The sequence below is a fragment of the Lactuca serriola genome, chromosome 6, assembly GCF_051521515.1.
Source record: "Lactuca serriola cultivar US96UC23 chromosome 6, Lser_US96UC23_V15, whole genome shotgun sequence".
Classification (NCBI taxonomy): Eukaryota; Viridiplantae; Streptophyta; class Magnoliopsida; order Asterales; family Asteraceae; genus Lactuca; species Lactuca serriola.
The window spans coordinates 28,440,480-28,467,824 of NC_136413.1; the positions used below are offsets into that span (position 1 = coordinate 28,440,480).

At 35.2% G+C, this 27,345-nt stretch overlaps 2 protein-coding genes across 3 annotated transcripts; one reads left to right on the forward strand and one right to left on the reverse strand.

The window, feature by feature from the left end:
• Window positions 1–14,889: 14,889 nt before the first annotated feature.
• On the forward strand, window positions 14,890–16,773 carry LOC145058150 (uncharacterized). 2 transcript variants are annotated; one of them, XR_013686239.1, is made up of 3 exons: window positions 14,890–15,737; window positions 16,160–16,295; window positions 16,397–16,773. XR_013686239.1 is itself a non-coding variant. In XM_079006061.1 (2 exons), exon 1 carries the CDS (start codon window positions 15,049–15,051, stop codon window positions 15,700–15,702), a length of 654 nt encoding a protein of 217 aa, XP_078862187.1. In that variant the 5' UTR covers window positions 14,890–15,048; the 3' UTR covers window positions 15,703–15,737; window positions 16,160–16,373. The 2 variants fall into 2 exon arrangements, 1 of the variants encoding a protein (XP_078862187.1); XM_079006061.1 differs by lacking the exon at window positions 16,397–16,773 and having other exon boundaries at window positions 16,160–16,373.
• Window positions 16,774–20,759: 3,986 nt separating this feature from the next.
• Window positions 20,760–26,777, reverse strand: LOC145059604 (uncharacterized). The gene is made up of 3 exons (XM_079007429.1): window positions 26,543–26,777; window positions 26,162–26,382; window positions 20,760–21,431 (listed from the first exon to the last, which is right to left on the reverse strand). Exons 1-3 carry the CDS (start codon window positions 26,775–26,777, stop codon window positions 20,760–20,762), a joined length of 1,128 nt encoding a protein of 375 aa, XP_078863555.1.
• Window positions 26,778–27,345: the final 568 nt, after the last annotated feature.

Below are 27,345 nucleotides of genomic sequence, written 5' to 3' on the forward strand. Positions count from 1 at the left end.
TTTCTGGATTGAGTGAGTTTGATTTTTGGATCCTTACTTTTTGTATTTCTAATATCATTTTTCTCATTCCAATTGTTGATTTATGTTCATTTTTTTGTTGTTTGTTTCAGGAGGCATACCATATAATTTGGGCGACTTTGATTTCTCTAGAACATAAAAAGGTATATAATTACTTCATTGTTGCTATTAGATAGTAGTTTTTAGAAATGAATTTCTTATTTCAGATTCTAGGATTGATTTATGATATAATTTTACATATTGAAAGAGAAAACATAAACATAGACTTTGGTTGGGTTGTATATTTTTTTTGCTTAGCTTTAATATCTATATTTCTTGAATATTAAATATGTTTCCCAGATCAGGTGCTCAAAATACAAAACAGAAAAAAGACAACAAGAATAGGCTAATCATTTATAAGGGTCTTGGAAGCTATAAAAGTTTTATCTTATAAGTATCATGACATAAAGAAACATTGAATGAATTAGTAATTTTAAGTATCAAAAGTGGTTTTTTTAATATAAAATATTGATGACTTTAAAATAAAAGATGTTTTATATCAACAACAAAAAAATACAAAGACAACGTTTTAGGTGAATTTTGTATGTTTTTATTTGTATTATTTGTTTGATATTTTTATAATTTTTTTTATATATATATATAAGGGCATAAAATTATTATCTCGCACCAGGTATCAAAAACCAATGGACCGACTCTGGACTTGCTTAAAGTGCTAAAGACCTAAGGATAAAGAATTAGATTTATGAAGTGAGAAAATTTTCATTTTGACAAAATAATTTCAAAATCCTCTTTGTCTCTCTCATTCTCTCTTGCTTTTGAAGATCAAGAGTTCAAGTTACTTGCATTTTTACTCTCTTGAAGTTCATACTTTGTTTATGAACTTCAAACTTAGGAGTTAAGAGTTTTAGACTAGCATCTACACCAAGTTGAGCCATTGTTGGTCTCTCTAAAGTCTATCATTCTTCGTCAACTTGTAAGCCTCCTAATAGGATCCAAAAAACTACAAAGGTTGTTATTTCTTCATATTATTCTTTGGTTGTGTTTGTTTTCTTTCCAAAATTTGCAAGAAGATCTTTGGTTGGTTATAAACTTGTTTTATGTTATTCAAATCATCAAGTCTTCCGTTGCTAAATATTATGTTTTTAAACTAGTTTTTAAATAAAAACCCAACAATTGGTATCAAGAGCCACCTTGCAAGTTTGGTTAGATTTTTTGATTTTTGGAAATCTTAGTTTTTGGAGAATATGGATAACTTGGTTTTGTATAAAAACAAGTTCATACATATTTTCTATGGCAACTTTATAATTGTTATTTTATGTGACAAGTAAATATCAATATTTTATAAATAACAAGTTCTATATGAAGAATACTTTTGACTTAAACTTGTTTTAAATCAAACTTATCTTTGACGTTGTTATCTTTATTATATAAATGACATTCACATATTCCAACTTCAAGAAAGTGATCCTTGAAGGAAAATAATGTAGTTTATTTGACATATATAAATCTTATTTATATATAAAACATTTCTAATGATATTTTCACAAGTAGCTATGATTAGATCAACAAGGATATTGTTTACTACAAATTCATATTCTCAATATGAGATATAACAAATATATATCAAGAAAGACCGATTTTCTTAATAAACATCTACTATAAGATATATATATATATATATATATATATATATATATATATATATATATCTTTATTACATATTATGCAAATTTGGTCAAAGGCTGAAAATTAAGAGGTACAAACCATTAGTGCATCATGTACAATGACTTTATGCATTAAAAGAATACTGAATCTTATCGGTCAACATTTATGAAAAAGTCAAATAAGATGATGATAAGATTTTGAATGGGTCAAAGTTTGACCAAGTGTTCCTCATATCCAATCGAATCGCTAAATATTGAATCTGTCAATATTAATGAAAAAGTCAAATAAGATGATGATAAGATTTTGAATGGGTCAAAGTTTGACCAAGTGTTCTTCATACCCATTTGAATCGGTCTAATAAGATGTACACGTTATAAAGCATTTCATATAAACTGGAAGAGGCCCATTGATCTAGCATTCTTCTATCATGAATGCCTTGTCATTGACTGCAAAACTGTGGTTCTCTCTCATGCTCGCTACCTCCTCCTTTGGTTTTTCTTGCTATTAAAATCGAATAAGCCAAAAATGTCTTACGTTTAATCCTAGCCCAGGTATAAGAAATCTTTATCTGTTCGTCATTTTGTTTAACAAATTTTTTATGTCATTTTGTTGATCCGCACACGTCGCTTTGTGCGGGTAAACGGCTAGTGTGTGTGTATATATATATATATATATAGAGAGAGAGAGAGAGAGAGAGAGATTAGTCTGGAGGTTTTCTTAATCCATGTTATCTTAACAAAATATGTAGAGCTTGAGATCCACTTGTGGATATAAAGCAAACATCTCAATATTGCAATCATCATTTTAATGTAAAACCATAAGGTATGCTTTTATATAAAAATGAATATAACATATGTGTTACTAAGAACTAGTGGGATCATAGTGACATTCCTAATCTTGTATGAATGAGACATACTGAATCATGAGAAATTACATTCTGACCATGCCAGACCTTTTCACCTTGACTCGAAATCTATTTCTAAAATGAAAGACTTAGGAAGGAAAATATACATTCTTGGAATGTAAAATCTATAAAGATAGATAAAGTAAATGTTAAAAGTTTTATCTCTTTATGCATATATTGACAATATATTGAAAGAGATCAAGATGGAAGATTCCTTTGGAGGAACCTTAACATTGTCACATGGTACTGAATTTGAGCCATCCTCAAAAGTAACTTAGCTCAAGGTTTGGACTAGCTGGAAATGATTTATATTCGAGTGAAACATCCCCAAATTCACGGTCATTTTAAAATTTTTATTTATGCTTATTTGAAAATCATATTATTCATTTTAAAGAATAATATTGTGGAATTTGTTACCAGAAAACATGATAAATATATTATCAAAGCATTTCCGAAGAAATGTATTTTGTTTATATTAAAATTTTGGGATGTCATTGTCAATACAAAAACATAAGCATAAACAAACCTTACATTCATTTACACTAGTGCTTTACATCTCCTTTAATCTCTCAGTGTAATGCAGCTTCGTATCGATACCTGTGATACAAGTAAACTGAGTGGGTCTAGTTAGAAAACCTTGTGAGTACATAAGGTTTTCAACCCACAATAATACAATAATTATGTTTAATCATCAAACAATCAATCTAATTACCCATCCCCATTATCTTATTTAGTCTTAAGGTTCTACCCTAAGAATCATCTAGACTTCATTCATTCATTCATAAGGATCTTCCTAAGGAATAGGCACAAAATTCATCGATGTCAGGGTTTATCTTATAGGCACTAAGTCCATAGCTAGCGATGTTATCTGTTAGTCATAATTGCTGGAACTATCTGTTAGGTACTAAGTCCATAGCTATCAGTGTCCATTCATACGACACTAAGTCCATAATTGTTAGAGTTTTTAAATTACAACTGGTGAACACATAGTTCAAAGGTTAGACACAACTCCCAATATTATCCTTTAGGCGCAGCTGCCAGGATATTTAGAGTATATCTGGTGAACACGTAGTTCAAAAACACCTACAGCTTGCAAGTCTGCTAGAGTTCCATTGGACTGTCTAGAATAGTACGTGATTGTCATCTATACTCTGCTAGATGATTGGGTCATCGCTTAGGTCATCGTTTGGGTCATCACTTGGGTCATCACTTCTCATCATCTTTCACCTCTCATCATCTATATAATCTTTTATCTCTCATCATTCATCTCATCTTTCAACTCTCATCTCATCTCATCTCTAATCTACCCATCTTTACCCATCATAATTATAGGTATAAAATACGTATACAATTTAAATCGAATAAAACATGTATAATTTGTTCATCCAACATAGATATCAAGAACATAGATAATATGCACATATAACACATAATTTATATTAAATAATTCATATCTATGTGTAAGATGAAAGTAACTATGCATTCACCTGTTAAAGTGATGATTCCAAACTCGGGCAGCGCTTCGCTTCTAACAATTCTATTTTCCTTCGACGAATCCTAGTATCATTACCGCTAGATTTTAGTCTAATATTTATAGCTACTATTTATGAGTGATATTGTTTTATAAGTGTTACACAATACTTTTCAACCACTATATACAGACAGGGGCCAGACATGAAACACCGGAGGGCAGAACCACTTTGTCATTATAGCACTTCTAAAATCCAACAACCCTATGCGACCCTTCAAACCAGATTCTCCGTACCGCGAGTAGTTAAAAGATATTATAATAACACTTTTTATATTATATTTTATAATATATTTATTGTTTATAAGTTCATAATAACGATATTGAACATAAACATAAGTTATACTTGAAGTACGATAAACATAACTCACTTACCGGGAGGTTTGGCTAGGAACCGGGCTCTGCGGGGCAGAACTTCCAAGCTAAAAGCTCTTCTTTTCAGAGCTTTCTGGCGCTCCAGAGCTTTCCTCTAGCAATTAGGAGTTACTAGGGCTTTGGGAGAGGTTTACAGAGAAGTTAGAGAGAGAGATGGGGGTTATGGTGTGAGAAAAAATGGTGACCTTCGCGTGGTATTTATAGGTTGAAAAATGGCCCAACTCGACTAGTTTGAACCTCCAAATCGTTGAGTTGAGTGTCATGTGTCACCATCTGGTGGCAAGGCGTGGGGAGGAAGTAATGGTCCAGATTAAGCCACGTCACCCCTTTTGCAACAGCACCCTTCCGACTTCTAAATTCCGTAACTTTCGCATACGAGTTCAATTTTCAACGTTCTTTATATCCACGTGTATCTATTGACAAGATCTATAACTCTCCTTTTGACTCCATCGGCTAATTCTTGACTGATTTTAAATTTAAAAGTATGAGAAAATTACATTGTTTAATAACCGTGTAAAATTCATAACTTCTACACACAGACCCCGTTCTCGACTGTCTTTTTATTTTTGAACTCCTATTAATGATATCTTCAATTATCATTTAGTTTGTGACGGCTAAAAATCGATCGATCTAAAATTCGAATTTCGGGTTGTGCATTGTTATGCTAAATTTAGAAAAATCACAACTTCTTCATACGAAGTCAGATTTGGACATTCTTTCTATGTACGTTATCAGTTTAAAATATACTACAACTTTCGTTTAGATTACTAAGGCTAAAAATTAATTTATAAAAAAAATCACGTTTTACGTTACGCGGTGTCGTGCCACTTTAGGCGTAAAACTTCGACGAGTCATAACTTATTCGTTATAACTCGGATTTCGGCGTTCTTTATATGTACAGAACCCTTGTGACATATACTGTAACTTAGTTAAAATTATTTATTTTAAACTGTAACGTCCGTGTTTCTGGGCTAAGCATTAAAGATGATTTAAAAGTCTAGGTCAACTTTTGTAACATGTTTTGAAGTAATAAGAATGAATTATGTGAATATTATGTGTTTTATACTTAATTATGACGATATAATAAACTAAGGATAAAAATAAGCGTCAAAAATAAAATATTAGATAAACCCGATTCTATGAAGAAAATTGTAGTGGCCGTAACAAGGATTCCAGAAATATAAAGAACGCCGAAATCCGAGTTATAACGAAGAAGTTATGGCCTGTCAAAGTTTCGCGACAGAACTGACACGACGCTGTGTGACATAAAAGTGAGTTTATGATAAAGTGCTTTTTAGCCATAGCGATCTAAATGAAAGTCGTAGTATACGTTAAACCAAGAGCGTGCATAAAAAGAATGTCCAAGACTGACTTCGTATGAGGAAGTTATGAATTTTCTAAGATTTAACATAGCAATGTACAGCCTGGAATTCGAATTATAGATCGAACGATTTTATGTCGATACAACCTAAACGAGAATCGAAGATCTCGTCGATAGTAGTTCAACAGTAAAAAGACAGACAAAACACAGACGTCGGATGAAGAAGTAATGATTTTTTAACGGACTTTTCTGTCCCAATCTGTTAAAAATATAACTTTAAAAATAAAGTTAAAATTAGCCGACAGAGTCTAAGCGAAAGTTGTAGATCATGGTCTTACCTACACATGAATATAAAGAACGTCGAAAACGAAGCTCGTATGCGAAAGTTATGAATTTTTGAAGTTCGATGCATACACTTCAAAGCTTATCCGAAGGAACGCCCAGCGTACGAAGGGGTACGCTAAGCGTACCGAGGTACGCCCAACGTATGAGGTTCGTACGTCCATCGGTCTCATATTTTGCTCGGTCTAGAAGTGGCCACGATATACCCTTCGCATGCTTGTCATGTCAATGACATGTCCGAAGTACCTCCACACAACATACAAAAGTACGCTCAGCGTACAGCAGTACGCCCCGCGTACCAAAGTTACACCCAACGTAACGAGAGGCTTCGGCCACCTATAAAAGGGGTGTGAGGCTGCCCCGAATTATTTTACAAAGTTTTCATTCCTTTCACCCTATACTTTCTCTTAAGCTACACTAAACCCCCTGAAACCTAGGGTACCTTCCTAGCATTAGAAGAAAGTCCCGGAGAGCCCGAAGTCTCCGAGAAAAAAAAGTTTTTCGAGTCGAAACTCTGCCCGTGCAAAGCTCGGTTTTTGACCAAACCTCTCGGTTTCATCGAAAAAAATTCCCCACGATGATCATTCATCTTAAAAATTGATCTCGGTTTTTGAATAAAAGCCCAACAGAAGCACCCATCATGAGAATTTCCCACAATGATCATTCATCTTAAAAATTGATCTCACCCAAACGTGTTTAACCACAAAGTTACACTAGATATGCAGTTTTGGAGCACCCGATATGAGAACTTCCCAAGAAGTCATTCATCTTGAAAATTGATCTCACCCGAACACGCTTAACCGTAACATGCTTAACTGCAAATTTCTCATTGGATATGCGACCCTCTTATATGTTATCGTGTTGGGTGCTCCAAAAAAAACAATATCTTGGTAAGTGTGGACAAAAAAGGTTTATAAATAGTAATGTACTTGATTCACCAAAATACACAACAATATCTTAATTCAATTAAAAGGACAAAAACGATGCAATTCTTCATGGACGTATCGAGAAGAGAAAAGTGATGGTATATGTCAAAAAGATAAAGAACAATATTTTATTATGGACTACACGTAAAGAAAAGTGACAACACTTTCCTATGATCGTTATTCGTTCATAAACATGGCCAAGTAAAGTTGAAGCAGGCAACAAAAGTTATATAATGTTTATTTATTTATTCTTATAAATATAACGGTGGTATTTTTTTTTTATAATATAATGGTGATATTAAAAAATAAATTACATATTTTAAGTAACATTTAGAGAAAATAAGATTAATATAAGTGACAAAAACTATATTTAGTTTCTACTCACGATTGGATGACTTTAAGTTGTCACTGAAATAAACATTTTAAATTATTATACTTTTATTACAAGAACAAACTCAACCGATATACAAAAGTTTTAAAGTAATATATGTTTAATTGTTATTATATAATTACATGGTTAATTACTTAATTTTATAAAAGACTCGTATTGTTGTTGGCTAATAAGTACCATATTGTTGTTGCTGCTGCATATGGTGTTTTTGATAGAAGAAGATGGAGGTTTAATTGTCTTTGTGCTTCTTACTTTAACACAGATAATAGATCGATTTGTATCATTAATAGTTGTTTTATTTAAAAAAAAAATACATAAAATGAAACTATTATGACTTGCGATAAAGAGCCACCGGGAAGGGGCACATGTTTTACATGTAGAAGACCTGGTTGTTCATGTTTTAGAGATCCAAATCTCATGGAGTGGACAACAAGACTTTAAGCATAACTATATCTAGTGGATTTGCAGCATTACGTTTATGATAAAGGGAAACAAATGTAAGACGGTTGTTTGAGATGATAACATGAAACATGTCCACCTAAAGTATATTATACTATTTTAGTATTGTTATTCAATTGTTTCTAGTTATGATCCAAAGAGTGAAAAGTTGATTATATCAAATTTTTATATAGAATTAGGGTAAATGTACATGCCAAGCAGTTCTAGGTATAAAAGATAGAGTATTGCAGATAGAAGTGGCAAAAATTGACACGACACGAAACCCGACACGAACCCGACACGAAATAAATGGGTTTGGGTAAGATATTTCAACCCGTTTAAATAAATAGGTTGACACGACACGACACGAAAATTAAATGGGTAAGGTTAGGGTTGAGAATTTCAACTCGAATATGACTCGAAACTGACCCGTTTATTTATATGCAAGTTTTTTGAATTATTTAAATAAACTAGAAAAGATACAAACCAAAAGCATAAGTAAAAGAAAACCTTTGTATTGGATTGTTTTGTAATGCTGAAATGACTTAGCCGTCTAGATCAAGATTTCATTTCAGTTTTTTCATTCTCTCCCAAACTACCCAGTCTCTTTCACCACTCTCACATCCTCATGACCTTGTCATCCGCCTCCCCAACTCCCACTTTTTTAATTTTGTCGTCTAAACTTGTTATGGATTCATCTATTCTGCCTCAAAACAATTAGTTTTTCATTTCCGCCTACCAAACTCCTACTCTTTCAAGATGCTCAATCTTTTAACCTCACATGACACGACATATTTCAAGATATAACCCTAACCCGAAACCCGACACGAACTCGACACGAAAATAAACGGGTTGACACGACACGACACGTTAATTAAATGGGTCGGGTTAGGGTCAAACACTTTCAACCCATTTAGTGTTTCGACACGACAGGAACCCGGCACGACACGACACGATTGCCACCTCTAATTGCAGAGCAAGGTTACAGAGAAAGGTTGTATGGGTTCTGTATTCAAAAAAGGGACGCATTAAAGAGCTAGTATAGACAAACTATATGTACATATTTTACAGCAGGAAATCAGGGAGTCAAATCCCATGATTTTAGGTGATGAATCGTCTAAGATATAGGTTGCTTATAACTCCATAAATCAAGGTGTAGATTGATAATTTCCATATCAGATAGATATGGGTTTAATACGCCCCCGCAAGATGGTAGAACCATCGGTGACGCCAATCTTGGGACGTGTTGCCAAAAATGGTTGTCGAGCGAGCGCTTTGGTAAGTGTATCCGCGAGTTGATCACGACTACTAACATGATGTACTTTCAGACAACCACTCTCAATCTTTTCACGGACAAAATGATAGTCTAAAGCTATATGTTTCATGCGACTGTGGAATATGGGATTTGCACACAAGTATGTGGCGCCAATGTTGTCACAGTATAATACAGGGGTTTGAGCCAATGTTACACCAAGTTCTGAGAGGAGATGGGTGATCCAGGTGACTTCTGATGATGCATTTGCTATAGCCTTGTATTCAGCCTCTGTGGAAGAACGGGATACCGATTTTTGACGCATTGATTTCCAAGAGATGATGTTCGGCCCAAGGTAGATGGCATATCCTGTTGTTGACCTTACATTTTCTGATGCTCCTCCCCAATCAGAGTCACTAAAGGCAGTAACTCTCAATGGTTGTCCACGCTTCAAGAATAGGCCATGGTGAATTGTGCCCTTTAGATAACGTAGGAGTCTTTTCAAAGCTTGCATTTGAGTGTCATTTGGGGCATGCATGGACTGAGAGAGGCGATTTGTGACAAAAGCTATATTTGGTCGGGTTATCGCAAGATATTGTAATGCATCGATGATCTGGCGATACTTTGTTGGATCTGATGGGGCTGAGTTTTCGACTAGAGAAGTGGCACTCTGCATGGGTGTTATGACTGGTTTTGCATCAGCCATCTTGTGATTAGTTAGGATATCACGAATGTGTTTGCTCTGAGAGAGAAATAACCCATCACTGGTGGAGATAACATCCACTCCAAGAAAGTGATGAAGTTCACCAAGGTCTTTGAGTGCAAATCTGCGATTTAGCTGCAACACAAAGTCATCAATAGCACTATTATTGTTCCCGGTCAGAATGATATCGTTAACATAGACAACAAAGTACATCACTATTCCGCCAGACTCAAATATGAAAAGGGAGGCATCAGATACAGATTTGCGAAAGCCATAGTTGATTAAGAATGCCTTAAGCTCAAGATACCAAGCTCGTGGTGCTTGTTTGAGCCCGTAGAGAGCTTTGCACAACTTACATACATGATTTGGGAATTGTGGGTTGACAAAGCCTGGAGGTTGGACCATATAGACTTCTTCTTGAAGAGTGCCATTTAAGAAGGCATTATTGATGTCTAGTTGGCGTAAGGACCACTTTCGTGATAGAGCAATGCATAATAGGATGCGTATTGTGACCGGTTTTGTAACAGAGATGAAAGTATCAGTGTAGTCAATGCCATGCCGTTGGTGAAATCCTTTAGCTACTAGACGTGCCTTGTATTTTTGAATAGATCCGTCAAAGGATCGCTTAATACGAAAGACTCACTTGCAACCGAGAGTGTTTTGGGAAGTTAGAGGTACTAAATCCCAGGTTTGGTTTTGGATGAGTGCATTAAACTCTGTAGACATAGCATCACGCCATTGAGGTATTTTAAGGGCTTGGGTGACACATGATGGTTCAAGAGTCTCTGGTAGGGGGTGAGTTGATGTTGTGTTGAGATAAATATCACTGAAGTACTTAGGATTGGGTTTTCTTTGACGAGGTTGAGGCGGGGAAGAAACCGGTGGGGATGGTGATAGAGCTTGCGGGGATGGTGGAGGAGGAGTATATGTGGATTGAGGAGTGCAGGATAAATTTTCGATAGAGTGGGTGGTAGAGGTGGGGATTGGTGATAGAGGTGGTAGAGGATGGTTGGAGTTATGAGGAAGAGTGGTTTCTGGTGAGAGGGTCTGCATAGGAGACAGAGACGGAGTAGGTGTACTTGGTGACACACTAGTGGTCGAGTTGTGAGAGTCTTCCATATGGGCATAAACATCCTGAGGGGTTAGAGATTGATCAGTACTAGCATGCCTCCATGGAAATGTGTCCTTAAGAAATCTAACATGTCGGGAGATATACAATTTACATGTGATAGGATCATAACATTTATAAGCGGACTGAGAAGTGGAGTACCCTAGGAAGATACAAGCTGTAGATTTAGGTTGGAGTTTAGAAGATGTATATGGTTTAAGCCATGGGTAACATAAACAACCAAAGATTTTGAGGCGTGTATAGTTTGGTTTTTGTTTGAACAGGAGTTCTAGAGGAGTTTTATGATTTAAAATGGGTGTTGGAAGTCGATTTATAAGATATGTGGCTGTTTGAACTGCATAAGACCAGAAAGTGGTTGGCAAATTTGCATGATGAAGGAGTGTAAGTGTTGTTTCCATGAGATGGCGGTGTCGTCGTTTTGAGATACCATTGTGTTTTGGAGTGTGAGGAGGTGTAGTAAGGTGTGAGATTCCGTGTGATGTGACAGTATTTTTTAGGAATGCATATTCCCCTCCATTATCTGAGTAAACAGTTAATAAGGGAAGTTGAAAACGGTGTTCAACTAACTTTTTAAATTGTGGAAAAATGATGGCAACATCAGATTTCTTTCTCAATGGGTAAATCCATGTATGTCGGGAGAAATGATCGACAAAGATTACGTAATAACGATATTTGTCAATAGAGATGTCGGTGGGTCCCCAAACATCAGTATAGACAAGCTCTAAAGGTTTAGTGCTTGTTAGAGAGCTATTTGAAAATGGTAGTTTATGACTTTTATGACAATGAAAAGAATGATAGATTAACGAAGAACATGAAATTTTATTATGACTAAAGTGAGAGGAGTTTAAAACAGATTGTAATATGCGAGGAGCAGGATGTCCTAGGCGTGAATGCCACTTATTTGCTAGATCTGTGGCGATAACATTGATTTGAGGTTTTCTTGAAGGCATGAAGCAGTAAAGATCATTCTTGTTTTCCCCTCGAAGTAGTTGCGCCCCCGTGCGAAGATCCTTCACCAAAAAATGCCACGGAAAAAATTCCATGGAAACATTGTTAGTCTTACAAAATTTTGCAACAGAAATTAAGTTCTTGTTTAAAGAAGGAACACATAGGATATAATTCACATGAAAAAGACGAGATGGTGAGTTTAAGGTTGTGTGACCAGTATGTGTTATTTTGAGACCTGAACCATCGCCCGGAATTATTTCTTCAGGACCACCATAATCAGAGGAGTGTAGGTGATCTTTTTGCCCAGTGACATGGTGAGAGGCTCCTGTATCGAAAATCCATGGATTGGATTTGTTTGAGTTCATTGTAGTGAAGTGTGCCTGAGGAGAAATGTTATTGTCTTTTAGAAATCGAGACAAACGTCGACATTCTTTAGTAAAATGTCCAGCACGGTCACAAAAATTGCAAAAGGCTTGAGGATTGTAAGAGGTTCTGGGGTTGGAAGGTTGAGAATTTGGTCTTCCTTGATGCTGATTCCCTCGTCTGCTGTCTTGATAGGAGTTTTGAGAGTACCTACCAGATGTCTTTCCGCCTTTATGGGTGAAATTGATGTTGGGAATGATAACAGACTCATCTTTCGTTCCTTTTGTCATGTGAATCTCGAAGTCAGTGAGTTTATTTTGAAGCTCCGAGAAAGAAATCGAGGAGTCACGAGCTTGGATGGCAGCCCCCATCTCCTTGAATTCATCTCCAATGTTGTGAAGGACATGAACAACAAGATCTTCATCATCAATAGGGTTCCCGGCTAGTGCAAGATTGTCAGCTATTTGCTTCATATCTTGAAGGTATGCTTGGATTGTTTTGTTTCCATGAGGGTTGTCAATTAGCTTCTTTTTTAGAGAGATGACATGAGATCTGGAGGGGTTGGCATACAAGGTTGTGAGTCGTTGCCATGCTTCAAGGGCAGTTTCGGCAGAGGAGATATTAGGTTGGATAGAATCGGAGCAGCTTCCTAACATGGCACTAATGATGATTTGATCTTGACGATACCAAAGCATGTGATCTGGGTTTGGTTTCTTTTTTTCAGGGTCCAAATTTTTTTCTGGAACAGCTACAGTACCATCGATGTACCCTAGGAGATCAAGACCTATAAGGGTTGAGGAGACTTGTCGACACCAAACAGAGTAATTTGTTTGGTTAAGCTTAATGGGAAAGTGTGTGGGTGCTGTGAGTTGAATGATGGTTTTTGTAGACATTGGATCGCTTGAGCTTGTTAAAGCAAGTAAGCTCTGATACCATATAAAAGATAGAGTATTGCAGAGCAATGTTACAGAGAAAGGTTGTATGGGTTCTGTATTCAAAAAAGGGACGCATTACAGAGCTAGTATAGACAACTATATGTACATATTTTACAGCATGAAATCAGGGAGTCAAATCCCATGATTTTAGGTGATGAATCGTCTAAGATATAGGTTGCTTATAACTCCATAAATCAAGGTGTAGATTGATAATTTCCATATCAGATAGATATGGGTTTAATACTAGGAACCATTTACCTATAAAAACCATGGTTCTAAAAAGCGCGCCTCAAGTCGTGCCATTGCGCGAGATGTGGTGTAGCCGTTACGAAAACGTCCAATGCGAGTTTGTTAAATGTGACGTCCAATAACGTGTCATGGCGTATCTTATCGCGTTATGGCGCAAGTTTTTTTCAATGCGCGGTTTTTTTTTTGTTTTTTGTTTTTTTTTTTGGTTTTTTAATCGGGCCTAAAATAATTATGTTTTTGTTAACTTTTATATATTAAATACTAATATAACATTTCTAAAAACTTGATATACTTGATAAAATTCAATGATTATATGATTTATCTCTTTTAACGTATATAAAATAGTCACGCCTTGAAAAACGTCATGACTCACCAAGGCTTGTCAAGACTTAACTTTGGTGTTGCTGCCAAGTCACGCATCACGTTATTTAGAACATTGATAAAAACCTTAAACCCAAAAGAGAGCATAAGCGAACTAAAATGCAAAACGATGACCCATGAAACTATACCTACAATTTTAAACCGAAAAGCTATAACTAGAAGTTGAAAGTTTTATAAAAAAAAACCTATTTAATTTGGAAGTTTGATGAGTGAATGACGAAAAAATATACCACTTATTTATGCAATGAAGCTATGTTTATTTACCAAATCAAACGTAAATTAGGTTACCTAACCATCAATTTTCTCACAATTTGATGTTTAATGTTATATAGTAAAAAAAATAATAATTGAAACTTCAATGTTGTATTGGAAAGAAAAAAACTGAAACTTCGTAATGGAAAGAAAAAACCGAAAGTAAATTGCTATTCTTTATGTTTAGAAAACAAAGTTGAAAATTTAATGATTGTAATAGATTTTTAGTTATATCTATCTAATAAATTTTCTGCTATACCCAATAATAAAACAGATTGGTATATTTCTTGTCATACAAAGTACTTAATCGGTTATCTTTTTCTCCATTTTTATTATTCACTTCAATTTCATTTTTCTATACTAAATACATCCTTAAAAACAATATAAAAAATATAAATACATAATTTATTTGGAGAATCCAAATATTCATTTAAAAAAAAAAAAGAAGCAAAACCCAAAATTTCACATGAAAATTTAAATCCGGGTCCCAAATTCAAATATTTTGAACCATTCCAGAGGAATTCAATTCCAAATTAATTTGAAAATGGTTACCGATCCAACATTGCGGTGTTGTGCCGCCCGCTATTTTAGAACCGTTCGATCATTTTCCAAGCGAAAAGATAGAAAACCCTAACCCAACCATGGTTAATCATGAAGGTTAACTTAACCAACCAAAACCAATACATTCTTCGCAAACTAACCTCTAAAGTTCCATTTAATTACAACTTATGCCACGGATAACCTATTCCTATATATTCAGCCTCGAACCAGAGCTAGGTTTGCCCAACTGAAGAGCCAAGGGCCCTTCAGTAAAACTACCCTCCCCTCTCTCCTCCCTCTTTCTATTCCTCCCAAACCTTTTCTCTTTTCTCATACACAAACACCAAGAAATCGTACTTCCCTTGAAGCTTTCCTCAAAGGGAAAAGAATGGCGACATCTTCTAGAAAATCAAATGCACCGGTTTTGCCGTTGACATCGAAGTTCCACCGTTCAGGTTCTCCGTCCGGAAGATTCGGAAGTCGCTCATCGGCGTTTGCAGCTGAGGTCTCATCGCCCTTTGCGTCATCAACGAGTTCCAGCTTCTATTCGTCTCCGTCTTCGAGTCATGTTTACAGTCGACCGACTTCGCCGACGCGCGTGAACCTCCACGGATTCGCTCCGGTGACTTCGTCGGCGGTGAGATTTTCGTTGGCAAGCAGATCCGGATCTCCCAACAGGTCGATGGCGATGAGTTCTCGAGATCAGGTTGTTCGAAAACAGAACGCTGGAAATCCACTGAAGAATTTACCGAAGAAGACGTGTATGTGTTCGCCTACGACGCATCCAGGATCGTTTCGGTGTAGTCTCCACAAAAATTATAATAGCACACAAGCGATGACGTACTCTCCAAATCGGTTGAATGCTCGTAGATCTGCGATGACGAATTCATTAGTGCGAATCGCTACAGTCGAAGGTGGAGATCTGGTGAAGAGAGCTTTAGCTGCCTTGATCCGACCGTCGTCGCACCAACAGCGGCGGAGATCGGCGTTTGAGCCTCGACCAAGCCGTCTCTCCATCATGTCCAAGGCCGACGACTTATGATTTTCCACAAAAATCCTCTGGTTGTACGGTTACAGGTTTGATGATTTTACCTCTTACCTTTTCCATTACAGATCTCTCCCGCGATGATGCTTGGATTCTGATGAAGATTGCTGTTTTTGTAATTCGCCGACATGAAAATCATTCCTTACATTTTGACACAAGGATGAAGCTTTATCCATTTATGGAATCTAAACGAAAAGAAACCGATCCTCCTTTGTACATAGATGATAGTATATGCTTGCAGCCATTGTGATTGCAAAATTGAAGGACATTTTGAATTGAACTTTCCACTTCCATTCAACAAATCAAAAACACTTCTAAACAACTTCAAATCTAAATTAATTCAGTATTAACCTAACACAAGAACATCAGATCATAATTTCGTTATGCTTTTCGTGTGTTCTGTTGATTTGTGTTGAATCATCTGATTGATTGATTGATCCATTCGTTTTCGCAGCATCAGATTCCGTGTTACGTCCTGTGCCGTGTTATGTTCCGTTACGTGCCGTGCCGTTCCGTCATCGATCACCGTTTGCCGTCTTGTTCGCCGTTATTTCTGAGGTGCATTTGGGGGTATATGCGTTTCGTGTAAGGTAATATGTGTACTTTTTCTTTTTTATTTATTCATTTATTTAATTTAAATTTTTTTATAAAAGGATTTTTTTTAATGATCGATTAATGAGTCACGCAACAGGAATGATCGTATAAATTGGGTTTAGAAGTTTTTGACCTTGACGCTGGAAATGTGGAAAAATTGAAAATTGAAGAAGTGGCTTCCTAATTTCCCATATCTTTTTGGAGAAGTTAAAACAGTTGGGACTTTGAATTATTCCACACGCTAAAGACACCGAATACCTAACTGGAAAGATGTCTATGGGTTGGGTAGATAGACAAATAATGGACCTTCATAAATAAAGAGGATTATGTCGACTAAATTTTAAAACATAAAATATTACGAAGACATATAATAATAGTATAAAACACAAATGATTTTCATTGGAATTATATGAAAAAATGTTGGTTTTAATAAATCTATGTTTTACAAAGAAATGGCTTGCCCACTTTTTTAATCTACTACTAGTTGTGAAATCCGTATATTATACGGGTTGATTAAAACAAAATGTTAAATAGAAATAATTAAATGAAAAGTTTATTTGAATTCGAAATTTGAAATAAATAAAAATTATGAGAAAAAAAACATGTAAAAAATAAATAAATTAAAATTATTGTTTAGTTATCAGATCCATATATTAAACAGATTTATTATAATAAAATATTAAACACAAAGGTTTAAACTGTAAATTTATTTGAAATTCAAATTCAAATTTAAAATTTAAAATTTGAAATTAATATCATTATGGTAGGTTTAATTTATGAAAACTAATTAATAATATATTAGAAATGAAAAATGATATAAATGACAAGTGGAAAATAAATATATCTCTAAATTATAACAAAATGATATGTGGCAAATTGAATGAAAAAAGGACATGTGGCAAAATCATTCTTATTTATTAGGGTAGATTGTTTATATTTTTAAAAAGATGTAGTAGTTAAAGATTTCTCAATTCTTGATTACATAAGAAAAATAAAACATGAATGCAAAGATCATGAAAACATAAAATATTTCATTCAAGTCAAATTGGTTAGATTTTGGTTAATATCTTTATTGAAAATGCCTTGTTCATGTAAAACCATAGTGGTGATGGACAGTGTTGTGGCGGGTTAAAAATTATTTGGACTAAAATTGTAATTAACGTATAAAAACTATAGGGACTAAAAATATAATTGCAATCATTTTTGGGGGGGCGAAACTTTAATTAATTCAAGTTAAACACTATAAGGACCAAAATTATAATTAATTTATAGGTATTAAAAAATACAATTTAATCATTTTCTCAATTAAAATCATGAAAGAAAATTATAATTAATGCAAATTAAAAGCTATATGGACTGAAATTGTAAATAATGCATAAAGACTACAAGTACCAAATGTATACTATAGTCGTTTCTTAAATTTTAAACTATAATGATTAAATATGTAAATTCAAACAAATTAAAAAGTATAAGGACCAAAATTGTAATTGTTGTATTTGCTAGAGGGGTATATAATATATATACGGGGATCTAAGAATTTTTGTTAGAAGAGTTTATCATTTAGTAAATTGATGATTGATGAGTCATGTCAACCAAAGTGCTTCTAGTCTAGCGGTATAGCGGTATCTGGTGTTGTCTTCTCTCGTTGATGGTTCAAGTGCCGTCGTGAACATAAGTGGATTTAAGATGTAGTTTATGAGTACATTAAGTTTGCCATTTCAAAAAAAAGATGAGTCATGTCAAAACGATTTAAAACTGGATTGACTTAGATCAAAATGATCTAAACCCACATGATAATAATTCTTTTAAACAGTTGACAAATAACAATGAAGACATATACTAGACTAATTGAACAAGTAGTTAGTTCAAATAACACTTAAACTAGCTAGACTAATCCAACAATAAGTAATTAAGAGAAACAACTTACCAAAACCAAAATATTTAGGTCAATTTAAGAGACGGAGTGGTAGAGAGGTAAGTGTAGATTCGCAAAGAGATCAACATATAAAGAAGCATTGGCAATTAAGACAGAGAAGCAAAAGGTGACAATAAGACATCTTAGTATCCTAGTTATGTATTTGTCAATGATGAGTTTGTATTGGTGCATATGAGAGAAGCAAATGCGGACAAGATGCAAGTGTTTTTATATATATTTCTTTTCGCCATCAACATGCTTAATGGTGATCATCTGGTATGAAACACTAAAATTGAGTTGACTTAGGTTTAAGTCTTAACATGTTTCAACTTTGAGGTGAATTGTCGGTTAAAAAAATAATGATCTCTCTCCGACTCTACACTTACCTCTATGTAATTGTGTCTCCTAACTTGGCTTATATTTTGTATGAAGTGAGTCGCTTGACCTAATTGCTTATTTTTGGATTAGTGAAGCAAGTTTAAGTGCTACTTGACGCAACTACAAGTTTGACTAGTGTAGTATATGTATGTATATGTTAGTTACTTGTTGGATTGTCAAATATTTCATTTATTGTTGAAATGATGGGTTTGTAATCTATTGAGGGTCTTTATACAATCTAGTCTAAAACCTTAATGGAAAAATGGGTTCTTCAAAACACATAAGGGTCTTCCACAATCCCTAACGTGTTGAGACTTTTGCTGTCTCTTGAATTTCATTTAGTATTTTTATATCTAATTTAGAGCAATATACATATATCAATAAGGTTGTTATAACCAAGGGAATGATTAGATGTCGACACTTTCAATTGAATGACTAAAACCCTTATGGTATGTGTTCAATGTTAGAGTAGTGGACAAAACAAAGATAAAAAGAAGTAAACTTCAGACCACCTGAAATTATATAAAACACATGCAAATCATAAGGTTCCACGAAATTACATAAGTCTTAAAATATGCAAAATGAATAATATTTATTACCTAAGGTTGTGTTTGGTGCGCCACAACTAGTTGATAAACTAGCTTATTTTTCAAGTTTTTTTATGTTGTCGTGTTTGGCAAGCTAAAAAGTAGCTTATAAGCTAGTTTTTTAAAAACTACTTAGACAAGTTTTTTTTTAAATATTTTCAAATATACCCTTTGATTAATTATAAAAACACATACTCTAAAATGTCTTTTATGTAATTTTATATATTTCAATTAACTTTTTAGTTAATTTTACCAAACGTCATATTTTATCAGCAAACTTTCAGTTATCGGCTAGGTTTTTATTTAATAGCTAATTTTTTAATTAATAAATAGCTTTTCAACTAGTACACCAAACATAACCTAAATATGATCTAAATCTATTGAATAAATTTCCTAGAAGATGCATTAAAATGCATCTAACGATACAATAAAATGATTACTCTGAGTTCATCAACCAACCTTTTATATTCACTCGTTAATTAGTCAAATAACTGATGAATGACACACACATGTCAAAGATATACGCATCAAATAAAAAATGGACACAAGTTCTACATGTTCATAATAATAAGTCATTATCAACGAATGAATCGTAAGTATAAAGCATGTGCACGCAAATAAAATTATCAAGCCATGTTTAAAATTGTTTTATCTTTCAAGATTGTCTTAGTAGTTTCTTCTTCGAATCATGAAAGTGTTATACATGTCATGAATACAAAAGAAGTTTTAACAATTTAAATCCTACCCAATCATAAAACATAAAAATGAATACCTTGCATTCAAGATTGTCTTGGTAGTTCTTTTCTGTGTTTTTTGTGCTGTGATACCTTCTTATTTGAGAAAGTGATTAAAAATCATAACATACTTAATGCTTTCTAATATGAATATTTACACTGAACGTTTCAAAAATTGATCCGGAAATGTATAAGCATTGTTTTTTTAATTTGTTTGTTTGTTTGTTGCAGAAGATTGATATGACTTTTTCATCATAGATTCATCATCCTTTTATGGTTTTGGCCCAACATCACTTATTAGAATATGCAACCATACATGCTTTAGGGTTAAACACTATTAGAGGTAACTTATAAGGAGCGGCGGACGCAATAATTCATGTTGTAGTTGCACCATTGTAGAAAAAAAAATCACGCTATGACGGAAAATTGAGTGGTGGCCCGGGACTCCCGGGAGACACCTAAATCTTACAGTGCTTACAAGAACAAATACATCTTATTCATTGGGGATAATAATTACTAGCATGGGGTATTTAATTTTCCTAGAAAACTAATAAATATGGGGCAATTGATAATTTAAATATTTGACTTAAATAGTCTACATTTCGTTAGACTGATAGGTATCATACAACACTTACCACACTTTTACAATGCCACATTATTTTTTGACTCATCCCACAAAATTGTGGTTGTCATACCACACCTTATCACATTTTTTTCTTTTTTATTTAGATGACTAATATGTAATTAAATAAAAATAATAAAAGGAAAATACTTCATTAATTAAACAAAATGCATGCTAAATTTTTAAAAAAGCATAATTGAAAAATAGTTGAATAATATGTGATTCTAATCATCATCGCTCAACACGTCATCAAAATCCTCGTTGGAATCTCCTTCAAACAATTCTGATTCGGTGTCTGTATCGTCAAACAAGTCGTCTTCAAAAAAATTGTCGAGAACATGATTCGTTCTAGCATTAAAGATGTGTTCTACCAAATCAACACGAAGGTTTTGGTGCCCAAGCCGGTCGTATACTTCCGCTTTGTTCGTCGTGTATGTCTCCGAACCAATACCAACTCTTTCGACATTTGGTAAATTCTTATTCTCATTGTAGCGGGAAATCGCCCTCCCCTCATCTTCTAAAATCATATTCTGCAATATCATACATGCATACATCTGACTACTTATTCGTCTACGCTCCATAGATCGTGTCGGTACTGTGGGTATCTGCCAACGTCTCTTTAGGGCACCAAATGTATGCTCGATATCTTTCCTAGCAGATTCTTGTGTTGACTTATACTTTAATTGCTTGTTATCGTTTGGAAATGTGAATGATTTCATAAATACTACAAACTCAGGATATATACCATCAGTAAGGTAATACCCATTCTTGTATGACGTCCCATTTGCTACAAACGTCACATCATACGGTTTCCCAATGTAGATATCATTGAATATCGACGATTTGTCTAAAACATTGATGTGGTTGTTAGCACCCGATAGACCAAATGTAACATCCTCAAAAATACGACCCAAATTTTTTTGTTTTAATAATAATAAAAATCATATACTGATCGTCATATCATAAAACCATACGTCAAATATCTCAACTCATACTAAAACGTCATGAAACAATTGTGTCAAAACAAACTATGAATCAAAACAAACTCCCAGGATAAAGACTGAAGCTGTGGTGTGTGCGATGCCATCATCCCGAGCTCTTCCCTTTATTTGCGGAAGAACCTGAAACCAAAACTGGAACCGTAAGCACGAAGCTTAGTGAGCTCCCCCAAACTACCACATACCATACAATAACATATAAGAAACTACTGGGTCTTGCCCACTGCATCGGACCGAAGCCCGGAAACTGCATCGGACAGAGGTCTGGAAACTGCATCGGACCGAAGACCGGAAACTGCATCGGACCGAAATCCAGAATTAACCAGGGCCTTGCCCTCTGCATCGGACCGAAGTCCGGAAATTGCATCGGACCAGAGTCCGGAACTAACCAGGGCCTTGCCCTCTGCATCTGACCGAAGTCCGGAACTGACTGAACATAATATAACATAATCACAACTACTGGCATAAACACATATACTGCATACTGCTTCAGACCGAGGTCCGGAACACATAATCACAAATCCGTGCTTGAATCACAAAGACATCAAGCACACCGAACTACTACATCAGACCGAAGTCTGGAACTACTGCTAACTAAACGGGTCGGCGTTGTAGCCGTAGACTCGTTCCTACTGGAAGGAAACTCACCTTGTAGCCTAGCTGCTGAAAGAACTGCTCCGGAATCTGTCTGTTGGGGCTCCGGTTTCACCCCGGCTACAATTTCCATAAGTACCCTCAATCAAATACTGATAAATATACTGAGGGTAAAATGACTATTTTACCCCAGGTCAAAGTCAACCTATTGGTCAAAGTCAACATTCAGTTGACCTGACTCGTCGAGTTGGGTCACCAACTCGTCGAGTTAGGTCACCAACTCGTCGAGTCCTTACTATCACTTTCTTGCTTTTGCTCGCTACCACTCGTCGAGTTTGGCATAGACTCGACGAGTTCCTCTTCGATACTAACACTCAGTCAATCTGCATCCGTCTCGCCGAGTTGTATGAACAACTCGTCGAGTCCTCCTTCAACACATGAATACTCTGACTGTGACTCGCCGAGTTGTGTGAACAACTCGTCGAGTCTGTTCTTGAGGCATGAAGATTGCCTTAGACTCGCTGAGTTAGGGTATTGACTCGCCGAGTCCTTCCATGAATGAGTCAAACCTCCAGCTCATTGAGTCCATCTCTCACTCACTGGTTCCACTCGGCATAACTCGAAAAGGGGAAAACAGGGGAATCGCGACTCGACTTGCCGAGTCGTATACATGCAATCACTATATACTCGATTCTGCTTGAAACCAGTTTATTCCATTCATAGATATGGGTTCTTAGGGCTTGTTTAACACGTAAAGTTTCCAACTTTACGTGTAAATAAACACCAAATGAAGGTTTTAAGGCTCAAAGCACACTATAAGAGTAGATCTAGGGTTTTCATGCAATATGGCTCCATAAAGGTATTAGATCTAGGCTTCTGGAACTCGAACATAACTAGATCCGAAGGCTATTCATCTCAATGTGTCCTCTATGCTACTACCAAGCCAAAAAATGGTTCAAGAATAGCTTTAATGGTGTTCCAATGGGGATTTAAGCATAGAAACAGAAAATGGGTCGAGTTATACCTTACTATACTCCGAAATGCCACAAAGATCTTGGATCTCCTTCTTCTCCTCTTGATCTACCTTCCTTCTTCTCTCAAGATCTTCAAAGAATCACACCAAAACACACAAAATGCTAAGAGAGTGCTAGGGTTTCGAGAAGGATGCTCTGGGGGTGATGGGGGCTGACTTGAGGTCCCAAAAAGTTGATTAAATAGGGTGCAAACCCTTGAAATTAGGGTTTCATCCAGACTGGCGGACTCGCCGAGTCCAGAATATGGACTAGTCGAGTCGCCAACTTAAATGTGCTCAATATCCCGACTCTACTCGACGAGTCTGGCTACTGACTCGTCGAGTTCCTCTTGAAAACTTGAAAAATAATTATTTAAATAACATACCAGAATTTGGGGTGTTACACCAAAAAATGCATGCAAAATCCAAAGGTCATACGACACCACCGCTTCTAAAATTAGTCTGTCGTTTTTGATCACCTTGCATAAACTGACCGCGCCACGCATTTGGGCACATTGCCCACCCTAATGCATATAATCAATACTACTAAGCATTTCAGGTAACTCATGCTTGTTTTCATGTGTTGTGTATAGTTGATGAATGTCGCTAATTGTAGGCTTGCATAAAATAGCGACTGTGATATAAGATAATCACAACTTTAGCAAACTTGTATAGACAATCCCGCGTCTTGCGCTATGACATCCTCAAATACTCATCCCATGAGTCCGGTCCCATGCCAAATGCTAGTTGATGAATTGTCGTTGTACATTTTTGAATTGTGGAGAAACATTTTTACCTTTTCCATTACCCGCTGCCGAAAATATGGAAAACGATTTTGAATATCATCAACAATGTGTAAAAATAACGCCTTACGCATCCGGAACTGGCGTCTGGATTTTTCTGTGAACACTGCATCATCAGAAATGTGGCCGTTCACCAGTTGGTTGTGCCAAATTCACGATCTCTCCGTAGAGGAGGATTTCTTGTTTTTCGGACGAGAACTTTCGCCTTTGTTTTCTTGCAAATAAGCAAAGTGTTGTGCACATGACGTCCCCGATATACCTCGCTTCCCGCAACTCCAATGTATCGGACGGAGTCGACGAAGAAGAAGACAATTTGAAATAATTTTTTTTTTTGAAAAATCTATAGAAAGTTTTGTGTTTTTTGGTGATTTTAAAATGAGAAGTAAAGTTTAATTTATAGAGAAAAAAAGCCAACAACTAGTTTTCAAACGGGCAAAAGAAAAGCATGCGGCACAACCAAAACTCACTTACCTTATACAACACTTTTTTTTTTGGTTCGGTGCGGTGTTTACCGCATAGCACATCTTACAGAGGTATGCGGTGAGATGCAAACCGTATGGTCTTACGAATGAATATATCTAGATATACTTAAAATATATTATACGAATCGGTTTTAGATATCTCATCAACTCATTGGAAATGACATATGCAGTTGAAAAAATTTAAAATGTATTATAAGAATCAGTTTAGAGATCTCATCTACTCTTGAAAATGACAAATACAATTAGGAGATAAAGTGTGTTATATGTACCAATTTTAGATTTATAACTAACTCTCGTTGTGTTGATTATAAGTACTGAACAATCCATATAATACAATGCAATTAAAGTGTCTACAAAACGTACTTGAATATTTTTTCAAGATCTTAATAACTAAATCAATGGTTATTTAATCTGGACGGAAAATCCCATATTCAAAGTGACACCACAGCCTACGAAACAGAACGAACTTGATCATTCAGAAGATCTTAGTGTGTTTTATGCAGAAGGTTGTAATTAGTTAACTTGTGTAAAAAGAACATAATTTTGTACATATCTTTTTTCATTGTACATACCGGCACAAGTTAATATGTACCATGTCTTTCAACACGTTATGTGCCCCAATCTTTATGTTTTCCCTATAAATAGAGGCATAGTGATATGGTGTACAAGTGTCCAAGTTGTATCTTTTCAGAAGTTATCTCAATACAAAATCTTTCTTTGTTTCTTTGATTGTGTTACACATATTTCTTGATTATTGTTTCTTTACATAATGTCTTTTAGTTCAACACTTGACATGTTTATTATTTGATCTAAGAGGATCCACAATTCAAAAATTAGTATTGTGAACTACTCGTTTAGACTGAGAGGATGTGCTAAAGTATAGTTTTTATTTATTTATTTTATTTATAAATATATATAATTTAGGTTTCCTTACGTAATATGTTGTATTAATTGTATTATAAGATATGCAATACAAACCATAGATAAATTTTCATATATCACAATTACATCTCAAAATTTAAGGATGTTACGACAAAATTCCTTAGAAGCGTGACACATTAGTGAGATTAGTTAGACCATCTGTTATACCCACCATATACCACATATGTGGTGGATGCCACATCAGTACCACATTCAACTACCACTAATATGGGATACCTACCACTAACACACCACTCCACATCATTATTTTTAATTTTTTTAATTCAAAAATACAATAAAATTACTTTTTTTTTAATTCAAAAATTACAATAAAATTACATTTTTTATAATTAAAAAACATTCATTTTTTTTAAAACTATTTTTTCATTAATTATAAAAATAAAATAACAACTTTAAACCACATTACTTAGTTAATCTAGAAAAAAAAACATTACATTAATAAGAAAACGAACAAACATACATATAAAAATCCTAATCGTCGTTCATGCTATGTTGGTACAAATGTTCCGCAACATCTTCTCGAAGATTGAAACACGTTTCACTGTTGTGAATTTCAACAACTCGCTCTAAAAAAGCATTCGTTCCGGGTACGAACTCCTCAATTGGAACGACAACGTCGTTCGGATCATACGTGCAAATCGCTCGACCTTCATCTTCAATAATCATATTATGCATTATAATACATGCTAGGGCCATTCGTTTAATTCTTTCTTTATCCCAGAGTCGTGTAGCATATTTCAGTACATGTTATGTTTGCTTAAGGACTCCAAATGCCCTTTCGATATCCTTTCTTGCCGATTCCTGTTTTCTTGTAAAAAGTTTTGCTTTTTCACTTCGAGGAACCGAATATGCCTTCATCAATGTAGAATAATCCAGGTATATCCCATCACCAAGGTAGTAACCGTATTTGTACGCGTGCCCGTTTACCGTGAACGTTATATCAGGTGCTTTGCCGATCCAAATATTGTTGAAAAGTGGAGACTGGCCAAGAACATTAAGGTCGTTGTTAGACCCCGCTACTCCAAAAAAAGACATGCCATATCCACAAATTTTGAGATGCAACAGCTTCTAGGATGATAGTTGGTTCACCTATATCTCCTCGAGTGAACTGACCACGCCATGTAGTTGGACATTTTTCCCAAGCCACATGCGTACAATCTAGACTGCCAAGCATACCAGGAAATCCATGCCTCTCTTCATGAGCCGAATATAATCTCTCAATATCACGTTGAGTAGGTTTACGCAAATATTCTTCGTGAAAAACCTCATAAACACATGCAGAAAACCAATCTACACATTCAACTGCGGTCCTCTCGGATACTTTCAAGTATTCGTCAGATGCATCAAATGTTATACCGTATCCCAAATACCTAAGAGCAGTCGCACATTTTTGTATACTACCAAAACCCATTCTTCCTCTAGCGTCGGGTTTTTGTTTGAAAAAATCATAACGAGATTCTAAAGCATTACTAATACATAAAAATATAGCCTTATTCAGACGGAAACGACGTTCGAACGAGTTGTCATTATAAAGACAATTATCGACAAAGTAATCACGTACCAATAAGTCGTGTGCGGCTTGGCGATCACGATTGACGACCGCCCTTGTACACGCTGCATTCGAACTTTCTTCGGCGTGAACGTGTTGCACAACATTGAAGAATGTCTCGACGAATTCTACGTCGTCATCCGAGTCAAATTTTTTTAAAAATTCCATATGTATTGTGGGATCCATGTGTATGTGTTTTGTGGTTTTAGAGAATAGAATGGGGTGTAAATTTTGGTATAATAGAAGTTTTATTTATAATTAGTAAATTGAGTTTGAAAAAAAAAAAGAAACGATCAAAATAGCCGTTCAACGGCCAAAAAATCAAACACCCAATCAACTTTTTCGTTTGAATCCGTCGCCGGGAACACGAAGAAGCACGACCACGCCCGACCACGGAATGTCGGGATAGTGTGCACAATCCATGTTCGTT